The sequence below is a fragment of the Corapipo altera genome, unplaced genomic scaffold (genome assembly GCF_003945725.1).
Source record: "Corapipo altera isolate COAL_440 unplaced genomic scaffold, ASM394572v1 2b, whole genome shotgun sequence".
Classification (NCBI taxonomy): Eukaryota; Metazoa; Chordata; class Aves; order Passeriformes; family Pipridae; genus Corapipo; species Corapipo altera.
In genome coordinates, this window is record NW_020884874.1 from 19,011,258 (window position 1) to 19,035,529 (window position 24,272).

At 40.2% G+C, this 24,272-nt stretch overlaps 1 protein-coding gene across 3 annotated transcripts in view; it reads left to right on the top strand.

The window, feature by feature from the left end:
- The first annotated feature begins 987 nt into the window (after positions 1–987).
- Positions 988–24,272, top strand: part of ENPP1 (ectonucleotide pyrophosphatase/phosphodiesterase 1) — a 54,431-nt gene continuing 31,146 nt past the window's right edge. The window contains exons 1-6 of one of the 3 annotated variants that reach the window (XM_027632335.1): positions 1,798–1,835; positions 14,095–14,125; positions 17,721–17,793; positions 19,392–19,508; positions 21,489–21,614; positions 21,773–21,833. In XM_027632335.1, coding sequence (XP_027488136.1) covers positions 1,813–1,835; positions 14,095–14,125; positions 17,721–17,793; positions 19,392–19,508; positions 21,489–21,614; positions 21,773–21,833 — 431 coding nt within the window. In that variant the 5' untranslated portion in view covers positions 1,798–1,812. Of the gene's footprint in view, positions 1,189–1,797; positions 1,836–12,021; positions 12,058–14,094; positions 14,126–17,720; positions 17,794–19,391; positions 19,509–21,488; positions 21,615–21,772; positions 21,834–24,272 lie in introns of those variants that run through there. The other 2 variants (XM_027632330.1, XM_027632342.1) reach the window with 2 other exon arrangements.

Here is a 24,272-nt window from a genome sequence, read left to right on the forward strand (position 1 = left end):
CCTGCAGTCACTACCTACACACGTAGGGTGAACTGTCTTTCCCCACGGGCAGTCAGCATAGGTACAAACGCCCGTGGTGCATATTTCTCTTGCCAAACAAGTAGGGGTGAATTTAGTGGGAGTGAGTGGGAAGTAACTCCCTGGAACCAGGTGGTGCTTGAAGGGCACCCAACATGAATTTCACCCCGACAACGCTGCCTCTCCGAGCACGGCCCGGCCTGGGGGCGTTACGCCCAAGTCACCCCAAAGGAGAAGCAATGTCCCCTGGGCGGGTGATGAAGCCGCCTGCCGAGCTGCGCCCCGGTGTGCGGGCACCCAGCTGGCCCGATGCCCTGCGTGGGGGATTTCCGTGGGCGCCCCGCGTTTACTTGTGGACGGGAGAAGAAAACCTCCTCGGGAAAGGGCGATAACTGCAGGGAGCAAAGCACCGTCAGCCTGCGAAGGGGACCAGAACCTGGCAGCGCTCTGGGTGCAAACGCGCACCGGGGGCTGGCTGCGTGCCTCCGGCAGCACCGGAATCGGGATCAGGAGCAGCGCCGGGAGCGGCACCCCCGCCCCCGCGCACACCTGTGCCACCACCACTGGGCGGCTGCGGGGAAAGCTCCGCCACCGCCTCCACCCGCTTCCCGCGCCGGGGGTCGGGCAGCGGAAACTTGCTCCGCGCTCCCTCGTAAACACGGCCCAGCGCCCTCCCCCGGACGCTATTTCGGAACAGCGTGATGTCCTCCGGACCTGCACCGCCTCCTTGCCCTGCCCTGCCCGCAGGGAGGGGCGGCCGCGGCCCGCCCTCACCTGCAGGGAGGGGGGAGAAAGGCCGAGCGGGAGTGACCGAGCGGGGCGGGAAGACAGGGAAGGAAGTAGGGGAGCATCCCGCTCCCTCTGCGCTGCGGCTGGCGGAGGAGCGGGGGCCGCCGACGGCCGCGCTCCCAGGCGGGGTGGGGCGGGACCGAGCCGCTATTAATAGCCGTGTCCGGGCTGGCGGAGGGCAGAGCTGCGGGGACCATGCAGGGGAACGGGCAGCAGGTGGGGAAGAGCCACGAAGACCACCTGGGCGGGAACGCGGCGGCTGACGGCGGGCTGCAGGCTGCGGCTGTGCCCATGCTGCCGGCCATGGAGGTGGCCGAGGAGCCGGACAGAGCTCCGGGCGGCAAGAGCAAGGACCCCAACACCTACAAAGTGCTCTCTCTGGTAGGGGCCGGGGCGCCGCGGGGCCGGGCGGGCGGGCGGGCGGCGGTGCCCGGTCTGACCACGCCAGCGGGTGCGTGAAGAGCGGCGCGGCTGGGACAGGTGTTTCGCCCCGCTCCGAGCTTCAGGAGATGTCGGGGCCTTCAGAGCCTCCCGGCGGTGTCGAAAGAGGGAGACCGCCTTCGGCAGCACGGGCTCCTCGGGATGCCCCGGGCAGCAGAGCTGCGGGACGGTTCCTTTCCTCCCGCTTCGGGAGTAAGCCTCGGCAGGAGCGTGGCACTTGCGTATAGACAGCGACCTACCTGAAAGAGGGATTTGTAACTCTTCACTTGATATATTTTACTCTTTTGACTCAGCGTTCGAATATTTCCAATTCTTTTGTGCTGTTAATGGTTGTCCTGTCTTCCATCACGTGGTTTTCACTGTTTGCTGTAGGGGGGACGCCAGGGAAGACAAAACCAGGTTAAAATAGGAAAACATGGCTAGAAAAACTAAAAAGAGTTGAAGAGCCTAAAGGACGGAGGAAGTGTAAAAACTTGCCTTTCACTGAATTTGAGGTACCATGGGTTGAAAGTTTCTATCCAAATACTGCTTGAAGACACTTCTGGCCCTTGTTTGGAGGCCCCAATGGCCAAAGCCTTTGTTAGCAGGTAGGTCACTTTCCCGTTTTAGCCACGCTGCTGTATTATAATTATCTTCCCTGCAGAGCTGAGAAAATAAGACCTTCCAGTGGAAGGTCTGGAGTGATCATTATGAGGCTAAAATCATTATCAAGGTGAAGGAACTGTAGTGTTCTTGGAAGTAAGCTTTAGTGGAACTGCAGCAGACTTTATTACCCATATATATATATGTATATATACACCCATAAGTAGTCCTCTTTCAATACATTAAAGCATAAGGATCAAAGTGCCTTTCCAGATTTACCTATAGCTTTGTAGTCTGGTTACTCTTTCAAATGAACCATCCACCCATGTCATAGTGATTACATGTTGGTCATAATTCCTGATGTAGTGAGTGATAACTCAGAATGTCATAATAAAAATATAAAAATCTATGGTAGTTTCTTTACAGAATTTTTTTTGGAAACTTTTCATCAGAAAAGCCCCCTTAAATAAAGCTTGTGTTTTGAAGCTTGTTTCATTACTTTGTTGTCTTCTGGGCAGGTTAAGGTTGTGCCATAAAAGCCATTGTGGTTGGATGGTAAAAACAGCTCAACTTTTTTCAGGCTTAGAAATAGATACTAATAGTGGAAAATAATGATATACTATTCAAAATGTAATGTTGTTGCTCTGAGCGTTTTAGGCTCTAATACAACAAAATGACTAGAGATACACAGCCACTTAAAGACTGGAGTTGAGCACAAGTTAAAATGTTTGCAGGTACTTTTCTGAATTAAGTTCTTATTTTCCAAATTGCAGCCATTGCCTGAGAACTGGCAAAAGATTCATCCTATGCTGATTAAAGTGTCACCTAATAAGAAATAATTTAAAACTTGTAAATGTAAATGACCATGCAGTATTCTTTTTGGTGATTGTAAACACTGAGATAATGTAGAGTATTCAGAGCGAAGTTGAAAACCTTTCTAAATACTGCAGGGAATATTGGATTAAGGAATATATTTAACCTAAATGTGTTAGAAAGCAGAAAACAGGAGTTGGAAATACAAGTTTGTTCTTTCTCACAAGCCAATGCATTTAGAAAACAGTGATGATATTCCAATGTATGAAAAAAGTCAATAGCCTTATCTGTTTGCTGTTTATAGTTTCGCATAGTAACGTGGAACTATTAAAGTGTCTAGGTGTAGGTAAACCCCCTTTGCTTGCATTTACCCTAGTTGTATGCACCATTGCTTCCTTTATTTGGGTAGATAAAAAAAATCTGGTTTCAGGTAAGTTTATGTTGAAATTTTTGTAAAAACTGATGAATGTATTTTTGCTCATTAGGGAATACTTGAATTACTCTTTCCATTTTTCTGGAAAGCACAGACTGGCCTACATTCTGCTCTACCTTTACCTGTGCCTGTCACCTGTAGATGTCTGTGCAATTTGTGAACACCACCTCAATGTTCCCAGCATCTGTCTATAAGCCAATCTTACCCTATTACAGAACAACTGCAGAGTTCCCATGTGCAAAAGGTTATAGTCCCCTTTGCACTCTACAGATATGTTTTGTTGGTTGCTCCAGAAGCCTCTGTGTTACATGGCAGTGCTTAGTTGTTTACTGAATGGACGTTGGTTGAGGGAGGGTATAGGTAGGTAAGGAGGTGGTATAGAATCACCCTCACTTCTGGCAATGTTTGTTGTGGCAGGCATAACTTTAAGTTCAGTGGCAGGTTTTCATACCATGCAGGTCACTCTTCTGTTGCTGTTGCATAGGGAGGATTTCACGAATGGTGGGACAGGCTTGGAGGGATTTACTAATCCATGGTGCTTTCCTAAACACCTGAAGCACACCTTTTCATTTACTATCTTGCAGATTTTTGAGCTCAAACCTTTTCTCATCAAAGTCCAGTGAGCTGTCTGTAGTCTCTCCAGTCTCACTCACTGCTGTTGTGTGACTGAGCAGCATGTTGCTGCCCAAGAGCAGCGTAGCCTTTGCTTAGGTTTAAGGGCTTTTTATCCCCACTTGCCAGTAACTCTCAGGCATTGCATTTTGGTCTGATTCATTCATTCCATTAAAATAAAATTTTCCATGCCTGTATAACAGCTGAGATGTTGAGAGGAAAGAAAAGTAATAACATAGAGAACATTTCTTTTTTACAGTTTCAGACTTCCTTTGTCAGAACTGGAAAGCTCATTTAAACTGGCACTGTGGTTAGAAAAATTTTTAAAGAGTTTTTGCAGCTTGAGAGTTCCTGAGGACAAAAAAATTACCAAAAAAAGTTCAAGTAAGGTCCAAACTGAGACATAGATACTTACTCTAAAGAGTAACTTAAGCATTTCAGAATGCTTAAAGATAATAAAGTGTGAAGTTTTAAAAAAATGCTGTGGGAATACACTTAAAATAGTTTGTAAGTCTGTAAATTTTTTCTTTGTACTTTTCTCATTAAGGCAGTCCAGTCTTTTTTCTTTTTCCTAAGGCTAGTGTTTTATGCACATCCCGAACACTAAATAGTCTTCTGAAGTCTTTTGTTGAATTGCTTTCTGCAATTCAATGAGAGGATAGCTAAACTTCATATAACACCTGTGAATTAATATGGTTTTATTTAACAGATTGACAGAGCAACTCTTGGTGCCTACTCCCAGAAAGCTGCTATGTTTTATTGCTGGTTGCAGATGCAGTGAGAAGCAATCCAGGATATTTGGCTGCACTCCTGTGGATTTAGTTACTTTTTCATTTGGACAGCTATTGAATCCTTTATCAGCCTGAAAATCAGACTAAAGTGGTGGGTAGCACAAGGTCTTGTAATCATCTGCAAAGTGAAACCAGTGAAGGATACCATGATACAGATGACATCCTTAGGAGACTCTGCACTGATTTCAGTTAAGTATGCTGGGCAATATCTGAGGACTGGTAAACTAAGAAAGTTTTTTCTTTCCCTGTACTAGCATTTGTTAGATACCACATCAAATACTGTGTCCAGCCTGGGGCCCTCCACACAGGAAATACAGGAAAGATCAATTCAACTGGAGGACCTTCAGTGGATTGCCACCAAGGTGGTCTGAGGTTGGAGCTCATGTCACGTGAGGAGGAGGGGCTGATAGATCAGGGCTTGTTCAGCCTGGGGAGGAGATGACTTGGGTAAGGACATCTAACTGCAGTTTCATTATATCTCTGAGGATATCATCAAGAAGATGGAACCAGGCTCTATGTTGATATGCACAGTGGGAGTATGAGATGATATCTATAAATTGAAATGAGAGGTTCCTACAGGATATGGGGGAGGAGGGCAAAAATCACTATGAGGATAATTAACCATTGGAATGGATTGCACAGAGGGGTTATGTTGTCTTTGTCCATGGAAGTTTTGAATGCTCAACAGCATAAAGCCCTGAGCACCCAGGTCTGAATTCAGTTTTGACTCAACTTTGGGCAGGATATTGAACTGAAAACCTCTTAAGGTCCCTTATCATATCATAGAATGGTTTAGGTCCGAAGGAACCTTAAAGATCATCTGGTTTCAACCCTTCTATCATGGACAGGGACACCTTTACTAGACTAGGTTGCTCAAAACCCCATCCAACCTGGCCTTGAATGCTGTCAGGGATAGGGCATCCACAACTTCTCTGGACAATCGGTTTGTCTTTGCATCCTCACAATAAAGAATTTCTTCTTACTATCTAATCTAAACATACCCTCTTTCAGTTTAAAGTCATTCTATCACTATGTGACCTTGTAAGAAAGGCATCTTTCTTGCAGGCCCCTTTAGGTACTGGAAGGCTGCTGTAAGAGCCTTTTCTCCTCTAGAGTGAACAACCACAGCTCTCTCCACCTGTCTTCATAGAAGAGGTGATCCAATTTTCTGATTATTTTTGTGGCTCTCCTCTGGACCTGCTACAGCAGGTCAATGCCCTTCTTATGTTGAGGACCCCAGAACTGCATGCAGTGCTTCAGGTGGGATCTCACAAGAGTAGAGTAGAGGGACAGAACTGCCTCCCTTGACCTGCTGGTCATGCTTCTGTTGATACAGCGGTTTGCCTTCTGGGCTGCAGGCACACGTTGATACCTCATGTCCAGATTTTCATCTGTGAAAACCCCCAAGTCCTTATTTGCAGGCTGTTCTTAATGAGTCCTTCTTGCAGTCTGTACTCGTCTCTGGGATTGTCCTTACCCAGGTGTAGCACCTTGCACTTGTTGAACTTCATTAGGTTCTCATCAGCTCCCTTCTTAAGCTTGTCCAGGTCTCCTTGGATGGCAACCCTTCCTTCTGTTATGTCAACTGCACCAACTCAGCTACATGTCGTCTGCAGACTAGCTGAGGGTGCCAGGTCACTTTGAGCTTCTCATCCACTAATGCCCCCAAGTCTCTCTTGTCAAGGCTTCTCTTCATCTATTCTCTGCCCAGCCTATACTGGTTCTGGGATTGTCCTGACCCATGTGCAGGACCTCACAGTTGACCTTTGTATGGGCCTACCTCTCAAGACTGTACAGGTCCCTCTGGATGGCATCCCTTCACTTCAATGTGTTGACCTCATCACACAGTGTGGTGTCCTTGATGAACTTACTGGGAGTGCACTCAGACCCACTTGTCTATGCCACTGACAAAGATGTTAACACTAGTCCCACTACAGACCCTGCAGAAGGCCACTTCTCACTGATCTCCACTTGGACATCAAACCCTGGAGCATAACTCATGAGCATGACCATCCAACCAATTCCTTATCCACTGACTGGTCCTGCTGTCAAATCTGTGTCTCTCCAGTTTAGAGACAAGGATGTCATGTAGAACAGTACCAAATGCTTTGCACAAGTCCTGGTAGATGATATAAGTTGCTGTTCCCTCATCCACCAGCACTGTGACCCCATGGTAGAAGGTCACCATATTTGTCAAGCATGATTTGCCCTTAGTGAAGCCATGTTGGCTGTCACCACATCTGTATTTTCCATGTACCTTAGCATAGTTTCAAGAAGTATCTGCTTCATGATTCTGTAAATATGTTTTCAGTTGTCTGTTGGTTGCTATGTTAAGCCTAATGTGTAAGATCTAAATCATAAACCTCATTTATCATAAATGAGGCAGTTTCTGCTGTCTCAGTTGATATCTACCATTGCTGCAGTCAGGAGAGAGTCTAACTATAGAAAAGAGATCTGTTGGATGTCAAGATATTCTATGTGAGTCCTGAAAGTTTTTCACCACTTTCTTCTAAAATAACCCATATCTGCTGACTTTCTACTCATACAGGGAAAGATGGGTCAGGATGCCAGGACTTTGTAGACAGCTGTAGGTTTGTTTGATTTGTTTTTAATTCCTCCGTAGAGATGAAGGTGTGGAAACAACCTTTTCTTACATAGATATCTGGAAGATTACATGCCTCTTTGGTTGTTTTCATATTGATGGTTTTTCTCCTAAATATGTTTGAAGATGCTCAAACCTTTGTATAGGTTAGTACTTTTTTTTTTTTTTAATAATACATTTCTGTACTCTTTCTCCAGAAAAAAAAAAAAAGCAAAGTATGTATTATTTGATATATTTGACAAATTTATCTTATTTTCACTTCTGCACATGCTATTGGAGAAGGAAAGATGGAGAACAGTTAGAGCAGGTGGGAAATTACTTGGGTTTGTTGAGAAGTAGTGCATTGGCCCAGACCCTTCAAAAGCCTGTTCTGCTCTCAGGTTCAGGCTCCTGAGAAGGGTGTGATTATCAGATGAACTATTACTATTGCTGCAATGTGGTCTTGTTTTCTGGTGGAAGGACTGTGTAGAAAGTTGGTTCCAGTCTCACAGATTTTCCTTTTTTGCTTGTCATACAGACTAAGGAATTAATGTAACTTATGTGAGGAGGGGAAAGAGTGACAGGGAAGTCTTCTTGCTGAAACCTTGTGATTTGGAACACGGCTATTCACTTCAACCAACTTTAGTGTGGGTACTTCTATGGGTATCAGTCAGTTCTTAAGCACTGGATTGAAGGACTGATTGTTGTCTGCGTTTGGGAGACCTGTGTGACATGTTCAGTCTTTCCTCTAATCTTCTTTTGACCCTCAGCAAATCATTCGATTTCAACCTTTTTTGTATTGTTTTACTTTATGTGACTTTTTTTTTTTTTTTAATTTTTAAGTAGGGAAAAGTGGTCCTTGCTGAAATTTACTTGCTCCTATGAGAGTGATGAATTGAGCTTAAATGGGATTTGTGTGTTCCAAGAAACACCACACATCTTAGAAGTAGTATTAAAGTGACTGACTGTTAGGTGACTTAATTTTTTTGTCATCAAGCATCCTTTGGTGAAATATGAAGTAAAAAATGACAGTGACAGGATGGCCATATTTTAAATAGACTTTGAGGCGCTTTCAGTTTAGAAATATTAAAACAGTTCTTGGCCAATCTCCAATATTTTAAAATTTTGTAGGAAAGTATTCCAATGTTTGTAAACAAGAGCATCTTACAGCTGTCTTCTGTCAATGTTACAGCTCTCTGGCTCCAGTGGTGACTTGGTTTTAAGCCTGAAGACACAGTAAAAACTGACATTTAACAAAACTTTTTTTATTGCACTTGCTGTTAATATTGCTTAAATGCATTAATTAGAATGCAGTTGTAACTATAAAACAAAAAGACATTGTTATTCAATTTAAGCCATCAAAAGAAAGTTTGGGGTTTGGTGAATTTTAAAATCATTGTAACTTTTAATGTTCCTCTTCAGTCAATGAATTTTTCAAGGAAGACTTTGTAAATAATTCTCATTATACAAAGGTAACTGTAAACCCACAATTTCTTTATTGTTCTTCAAGTGGGTAGCTTCATTCTGGGTAGTGAAGACAAAAATCATAATCTTGCTCTGCTGCTTGCTTGGACAGCAAAAAATAAAGAAATATTTACACATTTAACTCTGAAGGGCTTCCAGGGTTAATTTGTATTCTTGCTTTATTTACACTTTACTTCACAGAGCTACTTGGTGTATCCTATCCTAGATGAAAGAAGCTGATATGAAGTAAAAAATCTTGTCCAAAGAAACACTTGCAAAAATTGAGCCTTTCTGTTTGATTGGTTTTTTTTAAGTATAGAAAACCCCCCCCAAACTAAAACAACAGCAGACCCAACCAACCAAACAAAAACCAACCCCAGCTGAACAACAACAAAACCCCCACATCTTCCCCAAATTCCACTTCTATAAAAATCTTCACAAAGGAGAGTAGAGACCACCTTTGTTTATGCCTTTACTCAGAACTCAGTTTAAATTTTATTGCTGAACTAGGTTGAATTTGGGTGCACAGTCAAAGGGGTGATTGTGAATTGGCTAAGCACACCTCAGCTCACTTTAAGTTTAGGTATGGCTTTCTGCACAGACTAAACAGTGTGCAGGTTAGGTAAACCTCCTCTTGGAGTGCAGTGTGTGTGTGTGTGTGTGTGTGAGAATGCCTTTGGCTGTCTGGACTCCAGCTGGAGTGTAAAGCTTGCAACAGGCTGAAGTACACCCAGATGGGTGACTGGTTCTTCTATCAACGCTGTTGGCTGGTTGCCTGCCTGAAAACAACCACGTTGTGCCTAGGAATTTAATGTGGAATACCTCCTGGTAGGTCAGCCTGTAGTGTGCTAGGATCAACCCTTTGGTCCATTCAGGCAAAACAAGTGAGTGACTGGGGTCATGACTGGTGTCATGCTCAGACTTCCTGCTCCAACGTTCAGAGCTCTTACTCAATTCGCACCTTAGGGTTTCTGTTACCATTCTTTAATTTTGCAGTAATAATCTTCGTCTACCTGTCAGGCATCAGATTGAGGGCAGGTCACACTGGAAGGGAAGGAAAAACTGTATCCAGTAGTGACAACAAGGCAGACACATTGTGGCCTCATTGTAAAGGGACAATCTCACTGTACGTGAGCAAGGTGAGCACAGCAAGTTTGAGGATGCTAACCAAGTTCAACCAATAGTCTAAATTGCCAGATGAGTATATAGTGATGAGACAGATCAAAGTAAAGAAAGGAAGGCCTGTGAATTACGGTCAATAGAATGCTTGGGCAGGATGGACTTGACTGCTGTGTGGCTCTAACACAGTTCAGACAGGGACAAAGGCGCAACAGGCTAAAACAAGGGTGAATGACTCTTCTGGGGCTTCCTCTAGCTTTTTGTTGAACTGTCTTCAAGGCTGGTTGGGGTTTCCCAAACAGTTCTATCAATTGCTCAACCAGTATCGGAGAACTGGCCCCAAGCACACACAGCCAAACTTCTGGGAGAAGGGAGTGTGCTTTTGTTCTGAACACACTTCCATGTACTTCTACAAGGCTCTTGGATACTAAAATAATAAGGAACATGTTAATTCAAGTGGATAGGCTTTCTCTAGGTTTAATTATTGACTTAAACTCAGAACAACTTAGTTACTGTGCTAAAACTTAGATTTCAAGCAAGACCAAAGATACAAGAATTATGCAAAGCTTCCTTTCAACTCCTGCTCTTTAAAAATTTTCCTTTGCTTCCTTCCACTAATATCAGTAGAATTACACAGTGATTTGTTTTGAATCAACTTGCTGTCGAAGCTATGTTTCTGTTGCTTCCAACTGAAAGAAGGAACAGAGCAAAATAAAGGCTTTGAAAACATGAAAGGTATAAGGAGTTTCTCATATTGGAGACAGTATTAAAAATTATTAAGAAAAAAAATGAAATATTTGCATTTATGAAGAAACTCAGGTGAGCATGAACCTTGTTCCAGTTCTGCTGTTCAACGGCACATAGGCAAATCTATGTATATAAATTCTTTCTAATATGTGGTAGTATTGGGGTACAAGTTTGTGTTAAAGATTGTTTGTTTGTTGTTCATAGAATAATAAAAACTATAATGTTGTTATAAGCTGCTTCAACAAAAGTCAATAATCAAGCGTGGCCATGCATGTTCCATTGTGCTGTTTATCTCTGGTAAGTGGGCCAGTTCTTGAATCCTCTTCTGGCTCAAATATGTTTCCATGTTGTGAAGCATCAAAATTTTTGTTTTTTGAGAGGCTGTATTCAAAAGGTGCAGAGATAAATAATGGCTTCTTTGTCAACCCTGCTCTTCATTTTGGGAAAATTGCCAAAGGACTCAAGGCTGAAGATGTGTTTGTGATTGATATCAGTGTGCTTAGTAAAAACCTATCGTGAATAACTGAAACAGTCGAACTTGATGATGTTAAAGGTTTTTTCCAACCCAAATGATTCTATTAAACCTAATTTGTCTCAACTTCTTCCCATACTGCTTTGTGGTTCTGCAATTTTTTGACACTCCTTATATTCTTACAGTGTTTTACAGAATTTCTTCACTTGCTCTTTGAGGCCGCTGTGTCTTCCCGTGGAGGTTAATGTTGCTGTCATAACAGTAACAACAGCATATGCCTTGGAAAAATGGAGTTGAATATAGGTTTACTTGGTATATTTGGTGTTATTATCCATACCCAGTAGAAGCAGCTCCCTTTTTACACTGTTCTTGTTACAACTCTCGTGACAGTACTCTAAACTGAAGCAGCTTTAGCTTTATTCTTGAAAAGGGATTTTTGGAATAGGAAGGGCATGAAGATGGCTCAAGGCCATATTTTCATAATCAGTTTTGCTTTTATTCATGGGTCAAGTGCAGCTTGTTTGGAAAACAGTTTTTAGTTGGCGTAATTACTGGCAGTTTTTTCTCTTTCTATGCAACCATGCATTCATATCTGGTTGCCAATATGCAATTCATATCACATCTGAATGACACGTGGTAGTCTTTGATCTGTGTTCTTATTCTGCTGTGCTGAATTAACGAATCATATTTGAAAGTGCAATATTTACTTTTTTCTCGTAAGATCAGTTTTCAATCCTGTTTATCCTTAGGATTTTTACAAAAATCTGCCTGGTGATTAAATAGCAGAGTCAGCTGCTCTCTGGTTTCTGGGAATTCAGTTTCAATTTGTATTTTCCCTTGTTTTTGGCTAGCATACAGTTGCACTTTAGTTTCTCTCTAAATTCTCCCATGATGTAAAATGCACTGAAAAACATAACAGATACAGTAAAATATGTGTGCTTTGATAGCAGCTTTTGTGCTAATGACTTCCAGGAGAATATGTACCCATACAGTTGAGCAAGCACCAAGTGAGAAAAATATTTTAGATTCCAGCTGACAGATGCTAACTCTGTTCTATCTTTTTGTATCTTCCCCTTCCTCCCCCCCCCCCCCCAAACCAGATGCTTGAATAGTGTTGGAAGGTATTTAGAGAACTATAATATGATGATGTCTTCTGCTGATAATTCTCTGCTGAATGAAGAGTTATTACTCTTTGGTAAGCTCAGTGAAGACTTTTTATAATATCTTACAGTGGCTTGATCTACCTTTAAAACATTCTTGTCCTTTGAATGACCTCGAGTTGTAGTAATATATAATAATAGTCTTGAAAACATTAAATAGAAAGAATGAGAGTAGACCTTCTGTGTGCTGCTTTGAGAAGGAAAACAATAATGCTTATATATTTTTAGAATAAAACTTTTTAGCTCTGAAAAGGTTTTGGGTGTAAGCTCCAGCTTTTTTATCCACTGACTTCAGAATAGTTTAGTCGCTTTTAGTGTTTTAGGACAGCCAGGACCTCAGAGCCTCAGTGGTTCTCCTCCTGCAGGCCTCTAGGTGTGGAATGTGGATAAACAGAAACAAGTCTTTGAAGATCATAAAAATATTTACAAATGTGGAAAGAAATATGAGTGGTGCAAGAAGGAGGTGAGGAGGTGGTCCACTTGGTTCAGTGCTGGTAACTTTTTTTTAGGTGATTTACTTAAGTATGTAGTAGTGCTGGTTGAGTAAAGTATTCACCTCCTTTCCGTTTGGGGAACTTCATTAAGTATGTGCAGCTTTTGAATGAAACTGAGCTGTTGACAGGGGGGTTATGCTTGTTTAAAAATCGTTTTTACAAGCGAGTGTTCCACTGTCCCTGGCAAGCGTAGATAAGGGGTTTTTTTTCTTTATACAGTACGCTTTCTGCGTTTTTAACAGTGTTCTTTTAGAGACAGAAGGTGACCCTTTTTTGCTTGAAATTCATTACTTGTTACTGCATTCTTTACACTTTTGAAGCTGAAATTCTTTCTCAAAGATATTTCAGTTTTAAGGTCCAGGTCATTAGTCACCTATTCTAGGAGCACAAAACAGTGAAAACATAGTATGCCTTTCACTGGTCCCCCAGTGGTTTTGGAAAATTCCATGGTTTTTTGTAATTACTGGCATTACAGATCCAGTCTAGACATCCTCCCTTCATGGATAGATGTGACACAACTGTGAGAACCAATCATGAAGGTTAGACTGGAAAACCATTACTTTGCATTGTTTCTTTGATAATTGCATAGTTTTTAATGGATGTGTCTTAAATCTTGGAGTGACAAGTTTTGTTGGCCATGGAATACCAAGGATGAAGAAAGGGAGATGGGAAGCAACTGAGTACATGGCAGGCAGAGTGAGAAAAATCAACACAGAAAGAAACTTAATTCAGAATGAATATTCCTTAAAAGAAGTATCAATGTATTCTTTGCCAGAGAAAATACAGAATAGAAGAAGGGAGTGGGGGAGATGGACTCAGCTAAGGAAGAGCAAAGAGAAAGGGACAGTAGTATTAACTGTGTAAAGAACAGTAAAATACGGTAACAAAGGGAAGGGGACAGTAGCTAAGGCTGGTGAGAGATTTCTTGGTAGGTCACTAAGACCTGTACAGTTGATGGATCTCTTTGGGATGTGGTGTATACAGCCTACATGCTTGCTGACTTGCTGGCCCTTCCACCCCCCCCTGAAATCACTGCTGAGAAATTCTATTCAGCTGCAGTTCTAGAGATGAGTGATGGAAATGATTCTCCTCTCTAACCATGTTATCATATTTCCATCTACCCAGCTTAAAATAAAAGGCTTTTAAAATGTTTTCAGGATTGCAGTTTTCCAGATGCTCAACCACCTATTCCCAACCACTATAATGTTTACAAAGCAAAGTTTTTATTGCTTCCTCCCACATAAAGGAAGCAGTGATGGGACAGAGATTTATCCCTAGATGACAATGTTTTTGTGATTCCAAAACAAACTTTCTAAAAATTATTTTTAAAACAAAAAAGGACACGTTCTTCTCTGCAGTTGTTACTGTGTTGTTTTAAAACCTTTTCTCAGATACTATATTAAAACTGAATATGACATTATGTCCTAGCAATCTCTCAAGACACAGATCATCAAAATGTTCATTTTCTACTTTTGTGTATTACAATGCCAGATTCTTTAATTTTATTTGCCGTCCTACTTAATGTTGGATTCCCATATTCCTTCTTAATTGCACCTCTTTCTTACTTTCTCTTTTGAGTGGAAGAGTATGGATGAGAGAGAAAGAACAGGTAAGATTTTCTTCTTTTGTTTAAAAAAGACAGATTAAACCTTCAAGGCTGGTGTTAGGATGACAATGTGGTAGTAGCTGGAGATTTGAATTTGGTGCTCGCAGCAGAATGCTAAACAAAGTTCTGGTAAACAAGAACGCATGCAGCTACTTCTCTTTCTGTGTTTTGAAAAAATATGTGATCTTTATGCAGCAGACTGCAGCATCCCAAACCTGAGTTACCTGTATGTAAAATAGTTCAGGTAATATTGGTAACCTACCTGCTGCAGTGAGATCCCATATAGAATCATAGAATGATTTGAGTTGGAAGGAACCTCAATGATCATAGAGTTCCAACTCCTCTGCTGTGGACAGGGACTCTTTCCACTAGACCAGGTTGCTCAAAGCCCCCTCCAACTTGGCCTGGAGCACTTCCAGGGATGGGACATGCACAATTCTCTAGGCAACAGAGATATGTTGCAACACAGAAAGAAATAAAGTAAATTAGTTTGGGCTGCAGCAGTGAGATGTTTTTCTGTATCTAGGCAACCTTTCCAATTGTATTGAATATTCCTCATCATCTGCAGAGCTGACAATAGGTCAACTACTCGTGTAACGCCTCTTACTGCACCTAGTTAGGACTACTGCTGCTGTTGACCAGTGTTAGCTGCTCCTCATTGTTCCAGCAGAACATTTGTCATTTGTGTGGATAATATGCATGTGACCAAAGTCATTCAGGCTCAAGATAAAGCTTCAATTCAAGGCCTTAAACACTAAACTGCAATTGCATGGTATAGTCCACTGGATTAGAGTTGGCTGTCCTAGAACATTGTCAAATGCTTTACCTCTAAGCTTCCCATTTGCATAAAACTTCCTCATTAAGCACTGAAGAAAGAAAGAAAAAAGAAGGGGAAGCTTTAGTGTTTTGCAGTAAGATATCTTTAGGACTAAAATTTAAGCTATTGGGACTAATGTTAAGAAAACAGAGGTTTTAATGTAGTGAGTCAATAGAGTTTCAAAATCTTCATTTATTATTGCATTTAGTATTGCATTTTGTAGTATTTCCTACCCAAAACAGCACTCATGTGCCTCAGTGAACATAATCCTTTTGTTTTGGCCTATTAGAATTATGTTCATAGAAGTGTAAAACTGAAAATCTGGAATACAACACAAAACTGTGATTTTTGTAACATTTGGTGCCAAAATCTCGGGAATTGTTTGGGAGAAATTTTGTGAGGTTTTACCAGTTATATGTTGAGAAGTATTAATGCTATCACTTTGGAGTGGGTTTTATTTAGATTTTATTTTTACATTAATTTGGTGTCACGAATCCATTCCTGCATTAACTACACTGAAATTCCATAAGGGAATATTAATTGTCCATTTAATGGCACTGCAATGTGTTTACCATTCAAGGATGCCTTAGGTGGCTTAAGTCCCATAGGTCATGTAGCTATTTGAAGATATGAGAATAAAGCTGTTGCAGACAGAGTAGCTGTAGGGTTTTTTTGTTTTAAAGCATGTCTGTGCTTACATATCAGAGGACATTCTACTCCTTGATTTTAGTACCAGCTCCTGGTGGGAGCAGAGAAGCAATATATCATTATCCTGAAATAAAATGTGCTCAACTTGGCTTTTTAAAAGCAAATGAATCAATTTGTAATTTTCAAATAACAACAACTACAATAATAATATATAATAGAAGTTAAAAGAACAATAACAGGCTTTACTCTCTCCTCTGATTTTGCTGGGCTTTGACAACTTGCATTTGACATGTTACATACCTGCCTGTGCGCCTGCTCTTATCTGGGTGATGTTTTGTATGGAAGACTTCAAAGGTCCAGAACAATTTACATTAAAGATAATGTTGTTGATATTGACTTAACAGAAAATGTTGTTGATACCGCATGTGTTAGTATGCTGATTTAAAAAAAAAAAAAAGACAAGTACAGAACTCTGCAGTTGTGTTTGTTCTTGACAGCTGAGTTAATGGAGATTCGCATCTTTCTGTAAGTTTTTGCATATCCGACTGCACTGATAATGCTAGATTTTTTCCACCTTATTCTTTTATGATTTTCCTTCTTTCCCTGTCAGTTCAAAGATAGATTTGAACTCAGTGTTTGTTTCTCTGCTATACATGGTGTTGAATAAGATTCCAAACTTGCCTGGTTCAGAATCCTAGGCCAAAGCTTCATGAGGTCCAGTCTGTCATTCCATTTTTTTCCTGAATGCTATATATGTAATATTGTTTATATTGATAATTTGTTTAATGATAATTTGTAGTTCAGAAATCCAGAATAATATCTGAATTTTGATGCTGCATATTCCATGCTTTCTTACTGTCTTTATTAACTTCTTAGTGAACAAAAATGCTCAGTGAACTGTATAGTTGTTAAAAACAACACAAATAGTTTTTAGGTACTGAAGTGCTCACAGTCTTTGAAAAAATTAAGCTTGATAAATAATTAGGTGCATTTTAAAATGGAATGAATTTTTGCCGCATCACAACATGATTCAGGCATCCTACTCAAGAGACTTGACTCAGCAGCTTTTACTGGTGGGAAAGAAGGAAAAAAGGGAGAGACTTCATATAGGGATGCAAGTAAAGTTATTGAAGTATTGCGTCAAAGCAATTCTTCCACAGAAAAAAGTGACTGGAGAAGTGACATGTACCTTCTCCCCTACCCAAAGTTCCCCAAATACTTTTGTATAAGAAAGTCTGCATTATTATAGTGCCTTCTGTTTCATGACTTTGGGCAAGCTACCTTAATGCCTTCTGCACCTGAATGGAATAGCCCTCATTACTGCATTGTTGACTTCTCTTTAATTACTGTATATGCACTGATAGTAAATACACTTTTTCCAAAGAGTTTATGGACCAAATCCAATACTCAATGAGGTTAAAAGAAATCTTTGTATTTGAGGCGGTGTTAAATCTTGCCCTGAAATGCTGGACAAGGATAATATGCTGCTTGTTTGATAACTTTAATGAATCCAGAATCCAAAATAAACATAGCCATATTTTGTGGACAGTGCAAGACACTGTGGTCAGCCTTAATGTGACATGTCACAGTTGCTTACCATGGTGTGGACCCACATCTAGTGTGAATTGGATACTAGGAAGTGGGAAAAGGTTTCCCTTTATTATAGATGTCACTTAAGGACCATGCCTTCTGTTTGAAATCTGTGGTTAACGGCAAAACTTTGTTAGAACAAACAAGGAGAAAGGAAAGATTGGAGCAAGAAAAGTTTTCGGTAAAATGGATATATGTGTAAGAAATATAGAAAGAAATATATCAACATGAAAGCATAATATAAAAGAAATCAAGAAAGAAATGAGAAAGAACTATATCATCATATCTGTGTTAAATGGCTTGATAAGAAATTATATACATAGGCCCAGTTGTGACAATATTCATGTTCATGCACTAGTAATTAATGGCAAATAACAACTACCTGTGGGAGTGAAAACTGCTGGTGAAAACAGTGAAATCAACCTCCTAATCTGCATGTTTATAAATTTCTGTACAATTGCATAGCATTATAGAGAAAATGAGGGATTTCAAAACCATTCAGTGGTAATTTAAGATTACTTTCTTTTCCTTCTTGTCCCACAGGTACTCTGTGTCTGCATGTTAACAACAATCCTAGGATGTATATTTGGCCTGAAGCCTAGCTGTTCAAAAGATGGTAACTAATATGCCTTTTATTTACTAATACTTGCTTTTTTTTTCTTTTTGTAAATTAATTTTTGTATTACCAGAATGCCACCCTTTCTTGCTGCAGAAGAGGATTGGATGCATTGCTTGAAGCAGTATCAGTTAGAGAGTACTGAAAATATCAGAAAATAAACCTCAGGTGTACTCAACACTTGTGTGTACTCACTTGAGCGGTAAACTGATCCTGGTACTCAGTGTCTGATCTGGCAGCTTCCATGTATCCCAGCTGTCACTGTGGTGGTGTCACATGGCTGGCTTTTCTCAGTTAACCATAAAAAAAAAAAACAACCAACAACTTGTATTTCATGTTGTCCTGGAACATTTGTTTTTCATCTTTTCCAGACAATTATGGGGGGAAAAAAAGTTATTTTTTTTACTGGTTAGAATTGTAGCCTGAAAACATTCCTTGTGGAATTCCTCTGTCTATTTTCTGTCCTGAAAAATATGTGGGTTTTTTTGATGGTGAAGTTTCTTCAGGTAGAAGGTTACGAAAGATTTTTTTTTTTTAAGAAATCAAGCTTCGCTTTGTGAACAACTATCAAGAATAATTTCAAAGTTGATCTGTTGAACAATGATTTTTAACTAAAATTCAGATTATTAATTTTCCCCTAGAATATATATAGTATTTTTCTCATTTTACTACAGCTTTATAGCATTGGCTGATTAGTATCTCCTTTTCCTAATATCACACACCTTAAGATTCTTGAGGAGCCAAATGATGAAGAATTTACGTCGCTCCTTTCTGGTGGTTGCACAGGATTAGACAGACTGACCAACTGTTTAAGTTTTGTTAATGCTTCACGTGACAAGTTTCTGGTCTGTTTTTTTTTTTTTCTTTTTTTAATTCCCCTGCCCCCAGCAACTCCAGTCTAGTGGAAGAATGCTATGTCTTTTTTTTCACATTAAAATGGGAGAAAAAATAAACTAGTGAGCAATACAACTCAAGTTTGTGTCTCTTGTATCTGCTTTGGAACAACCCTTTTTGTGTCTTGAGATAGCACCTTCATGGTATAGTGGGATGCAGAAGTGAGGCTTCTTCAGTTCCTCCTCCCCAGGGCATGGGCATGGGAGAGTTGCAAGCATAGGCAATTCAGTTTAGATTCTAATTAATGTTTGATTATTTATAACTGTCAGACATGAAAATGAAGATTAGTGTTCTCTGCAGAAGCATTTCATTGCCTAGGGCACCCACAGTGAAAACGTCCTCCAACAGATCTTCCATTTTCCGAATGGCTGTAGTCAAATATTCCGGTGAGACAGAAAGGCAAGGACAGTCAAAATGGGAATTGTAGTCTTTTGTTTCACGTGTTTCTGCCAGTAACGAAACACCATGTTCTTGCTAAAACAGAACAAAACCCTTTGTTCAATATGATGAAAAATATTTTTGTTCAGTAAGAGAAAATATTCAGTTGGGTCAAGACTTTCCTTTGACTGTCACTGTTTTTGCAGCCATCCTGTAAGTTTGGAATGACCAGCTGTGTCATCTCACAAAGTGACTGTATTAATTTCTTTTGCATGTTGACTGATTTGGGCTCAGCCACTGACATCTAACACTATCCAATATTACAGTGAAAACCTGCAAAGGTCGTTGCTTTGAAAGGACCTTTGGAAGCTGCCGTTGTGATAAAGATTGTGTCAAGCTTGGAAACTGCTGCTTAGATTACCAGGAAACATGTATACAACCAGGTAAGGATGAAAAGGTAGTCCAGGTTATGATTGTGGGAGCAATCTCTCCTGTTCTGTGACAAGAGACAGCTCAGCATATATGAATACTGCTGTGGTCAGGATTTCTTTCAGATGGGCTGTGAATGCAAAGGAGGGGCTACTGAACAGCGGAGTGGTTTTGATGCCAGTGGTCTCCCTCTCTTTGTACTCCTTCCATTGCATTCCTGAGTGGAGTTACAGTGGTGATGGGGTTACTGGGGACTCCTGTGGAAACATCAGGGCTTTGTACAGCTGCTGTTTTACACAAACAAAGCTTGTATTTCAGCCAACTGGACTACATAGGAACTGACATAGCCACTATAATGGCTTTCCCATAGCTCTCCTGTGAGGAGAGAGGCTAAAACAAACTGTGCTGCTGCCTTCCCCCTTGGAAAGCGGAGGAATAACTGCGACTCGAGATCTCAGCCAACTTTTTGTTCTTTGTCTGGGGGTAAGAGAACACTGACCTGCATTGTCCCGGACATCAGGGACAACTCCTACATTCTCAGGCAAGCCCAGAATAGAAATACATTCTGCATATTGTATTTTTCTGTCATTGCCTGAGTGAAAAAGAGAAAGGACAGAGCAGCTCTGTAAAAGCTGCCATCTCTCCTTACCCAGCTATTCAGGCCCTTTGCCATGTTACTTCCCAGCTTGAGTGTGAAGCAAGGGTCATGAGCATGAATCAAGGCAGAATGACAAAACAGATTGCACTGGTGGAGAACGATTGCAAAATGAGTAGCAGTTGTCATGAGTTGCCAGAAAGAAAAGGTCAGATAGGCAAAGGTGTGAAAAATACCTCAGAGAAATTTTACAGGGGAAGTTGTTAGTGCAGGTAGAACACTAAGGGCAAAACTTGACTGTTTTCTCTACTTTGATTTTGCCTTGATGCTTCAAATGCAGCATTCTTTTCAGGTAACTATTTTTCTTCTTGCTCCTCTTTACATGTATTTCATTAATTTCTGAGTGAGACAACAGTGATAAATTTAGAATTCCAATGTATACTTTGAAAACCAAATGATTAAACTAGGCACAAATCCCTGCTTCAACTGACTGCTATTGAAAGGTCATGTCATTTGCCTAAAACTTTTTGTTTGTATATATAAAGTTGCATATGTAGTTGAGATATATGTATATATATTTGTATGTATATATAGTTGCATAGAGTTTACTCTGCTGTCTGTTTCATTACATCATTTTCCCTCCATTAAAAAAATTCTTTAAAAACAAACTGGAGAGTCTATCTTAGCTCTAAGAATGGGAATGAATTGATCTGTGTTTTTTTTTTTAAATTAACCTTAACATCAGTGGAGAATCAAATTCTTGTTTCCCAATAGTATCATGTAACTAGAACCATAATAGATTCTTCTCCCTCTCTCACAGAAGTAAAGATCTATTGATATTAGTGGAGATACTTAAGTTCAGTATCCTGAAAGTGAGATTAACCTCTGACAGTGCTTTTAGGGATTTCTAATTGCTAGTCATGTATGAAAATGCATGAAAAAACATTGAGTGTCCTCTGTTCAAACATTTAGATTTGGCTTCCGTGTCTCTGTTAAGAGCTTCACGTAAATATTCACTCAACTGGTAAATTCATTCATGCTTATCCTCATTGAATGTAAAGGATCTACTTGTGTTTACAACTGATAACAGAATCATAGTATCATAGAATATGCTGAATTGGAAGGGACTTGTCAGGATCATCGAGTCCAACTCCTGGCCCTGCACAGGACACTCCAAGAATCACGCTATGTGCCTGAAAGCATTGTCCAAATGCTTCTTGAACTCAGGGTGTTTCTATTTTCCAAAGTGCCAAAGTTTGCAATACTATGCATGAATGAGAACTCAAGGCTTTTCAGTGAGTAAACATTTGAGACTTAACTTTACACTTGGTTTATTAGTTCTGCACTTACAACATTGTATAAGTCATTGTGCTGTCCTTCTCTCTCATCTGTTTTTTAGCCCACATATGGACCTGTAATAAATTCAGGTGTGGAGAAAAGAGGCGACCAGAATATCATTGTTCCTGTTCAGATGACTGTGTGGAAAACAAAGATTGCTGTGTCAATTATCAAGCTGTTTGTAAAGGTAAATATCCCCAACAAATTCCTATATCTTTCATATGTACCTGTAGTTTTATGAAAGGAGTAAGGACTTTAAAATCATCCAGTAAAATGAAAAAAATCTTACATTTATCAGTAAGAATGTACTGTCTTAAAAAATAAATTGCACTCATTTGTTTTAAGGAGAGGCAAGCTGGGTTGAAGAAGAGTGTGAGGACATTACTGAACCTCAGTGTCCAAAAGGGTGAGGAAATTGTATATTTGCATAGCTCTGCTCTTTGCTTGCATTTCATTTTTGTGATTATTTTCACTACTGTGCCTTCCTGGGATCTACTTGCCTTTCATACATACAGTAAGAGCAATTGCCAGACAGAAGGACACCTGTTCAGCCAGCATTTGGTATGCTTACTAACAGATCAAATTGCTCTATCCCAGCAACACTCGTGTATCCCGGCACTTGCTTGACCTGTAAGACATGCCTATTCCTCAACCCTCCTGTCTCTCACACATATGTGTGGTCTGGGCAACTTTGCTGTGCTGCCAACCTTATTGTTGACCTACATGTTCTCCAGTACCTACTATCGCGAATATTTTGGGACCCATCCAGCAATCTCGGGCTCCTAAGACTGCCTCCCTCCCTGGTCACTTCGAAAGACCTCTTCACTAGCTTGCATTTTACAGCCTTGGAGCTGCAAAATGTGCACAGGTCGCTGTTCCAGTTTCATCAGCAGTGGAACAGCATTACTTGCAAGCTGTCTGAACTACTTTCTTTAAAAGGTGTAAAATGCCATGGGATCCTTGTATTCTCTGTCTCAACTCCCCAGTGGGCCTGCTCCTGCTCCTGCAATTTCTGTATAAACTGTGTGAGGAATGACTTGTGGTTTATGGCATCAGCACTCAGGCTCAAATAATACAGCAAAACTCCCAGGCAGGAAAAAAGCGCCTGTATTTCTTGTACTGTTTTTGCTGTAGGATCTTTAAATTAACTCAATAGCTAAAGTTAACTACAAACTATGATTGTATGTCTAAGCTATTTATAGAAGTGACTTAAATGTTCTTGCTTGAAATGTGCTCTACTGGTAAATAGTTGGTAGGTATGTTGTGGGATAAGTTGAATTAAACTGTGTTCTTGACTGACAAGTATCAAAAAATCAGACCTATTTTCATTTTGAAATTATGCTGTGCTGGGGATATTTCTACTGAAGTAAAAACATCTTATTTTGTTATATCACTACTTTTTTGACTTAAGATATTTAAATAATACTGTATTTATTCACTGGAGTTATAATACTGTCAAAGTACATTTCCTTTTGAAATATTTTATACCAGTTGAGTACTCTTCATTCTGATTCAGAGTAGTAAACAAATGCTAACACTTCACAACCTTCACCAGGACAGAAAATGGAGCTTCTGTCCAGCTTGTAGTCCAAGTCCCCAGCAACCCCTTATGTAGAAAGGTGATAGCCAGGTGATTCTTGAAGCTTTTGTCATTAACTCTTGTTCTGAGCTCAGGAACCATTTGGGACTGCATGCTGGGAACTGACTCTAGGATACTGATTTCCCTAATACAAGGTTAGGAAGTCTTGCCCCTGAAAGGTTGGTAAACAAGCAAGAGCCTTCTACAGATCCACAGTCAAAGTTAATGACGCAAATGTAATAGAACAGCTCCTTTTGGTTAACTTGGTTTTTTTTCTTCTGTTCAGTGTATGAAAGAGTTACATAGTTACTCTACTAAAATTGTTTTAATCCTGGTAAACCCAAAATGTTGCAATAAGACCCAGCCCAGGAAAGGGTGATGTGTGGTCAAAGTGTTGACTGAAGGCTCATCTCGAACTATTAGCACACAAGCCTCTCCCAAAACTAACAGCTCTGTAAACAATCCACTTCTTCCTATGGTGCAGTAGGCAGGAAGGCAGGTGACTTTAGTGCAGTGCTCATTTTGAGACCTCAGGATATCAGTTCCAATTCTGTGCATATCAATACAGCATGTTTTGTGGGTTGAAATGGCTGGTTTTATTCTGCTTTCATTTTAGCTGGGTTTGTTCTTGTTGTGCAGAATAGACAGAACAAGATGCAGCGTTCAATGAGGTGCTTAATCTGAGAAGTCCCACTGACTTCAATGAGATTTGTCAACTGCTTAAAATTAAGTACACACCTAAGTCTTTCCAAGATGAAGTTCTATGTTATTTAATAGAGTTATAAAGTTAATGAACTGTGAGATCTCAGGAGTGATATACTGCTTAAAATTAAGTACACACCGAAGTCTTTCCAAGAGTAGGTTCTATGTTATTTAATAGGGTTATAAAATTAATGAGCTGTGAGATCTCAGGAGTGATCTAGTCCTTCCCATTGTTCTAGGAGTAAAACAATACTCTGAGAATTCAAACCTATTTAAGCAGTTTACCTTAATGCTTAGCTAGGTGGCTTTACTGATAACTTTTTCCTGTCTTTTTGTCCTTGTGTCTTTTGCTGTACTTTAAGCCTATTACTGTTTGTTCTGTCTTCACTGAGCTGGAAGAACAACTGATTCCTTTCCTCTTTGCTGATCTCTCTTTATATTTTAAGATGCTATTGTACCTCCTGTTGAGGCTTTGTCTACATTTAGTGGAAAAGAAAGCTTTTCTTTCTATGCTTTATGGCTGTATATAGGCTGTAATGTATGAGTATGTGTGTGGGATAGGAA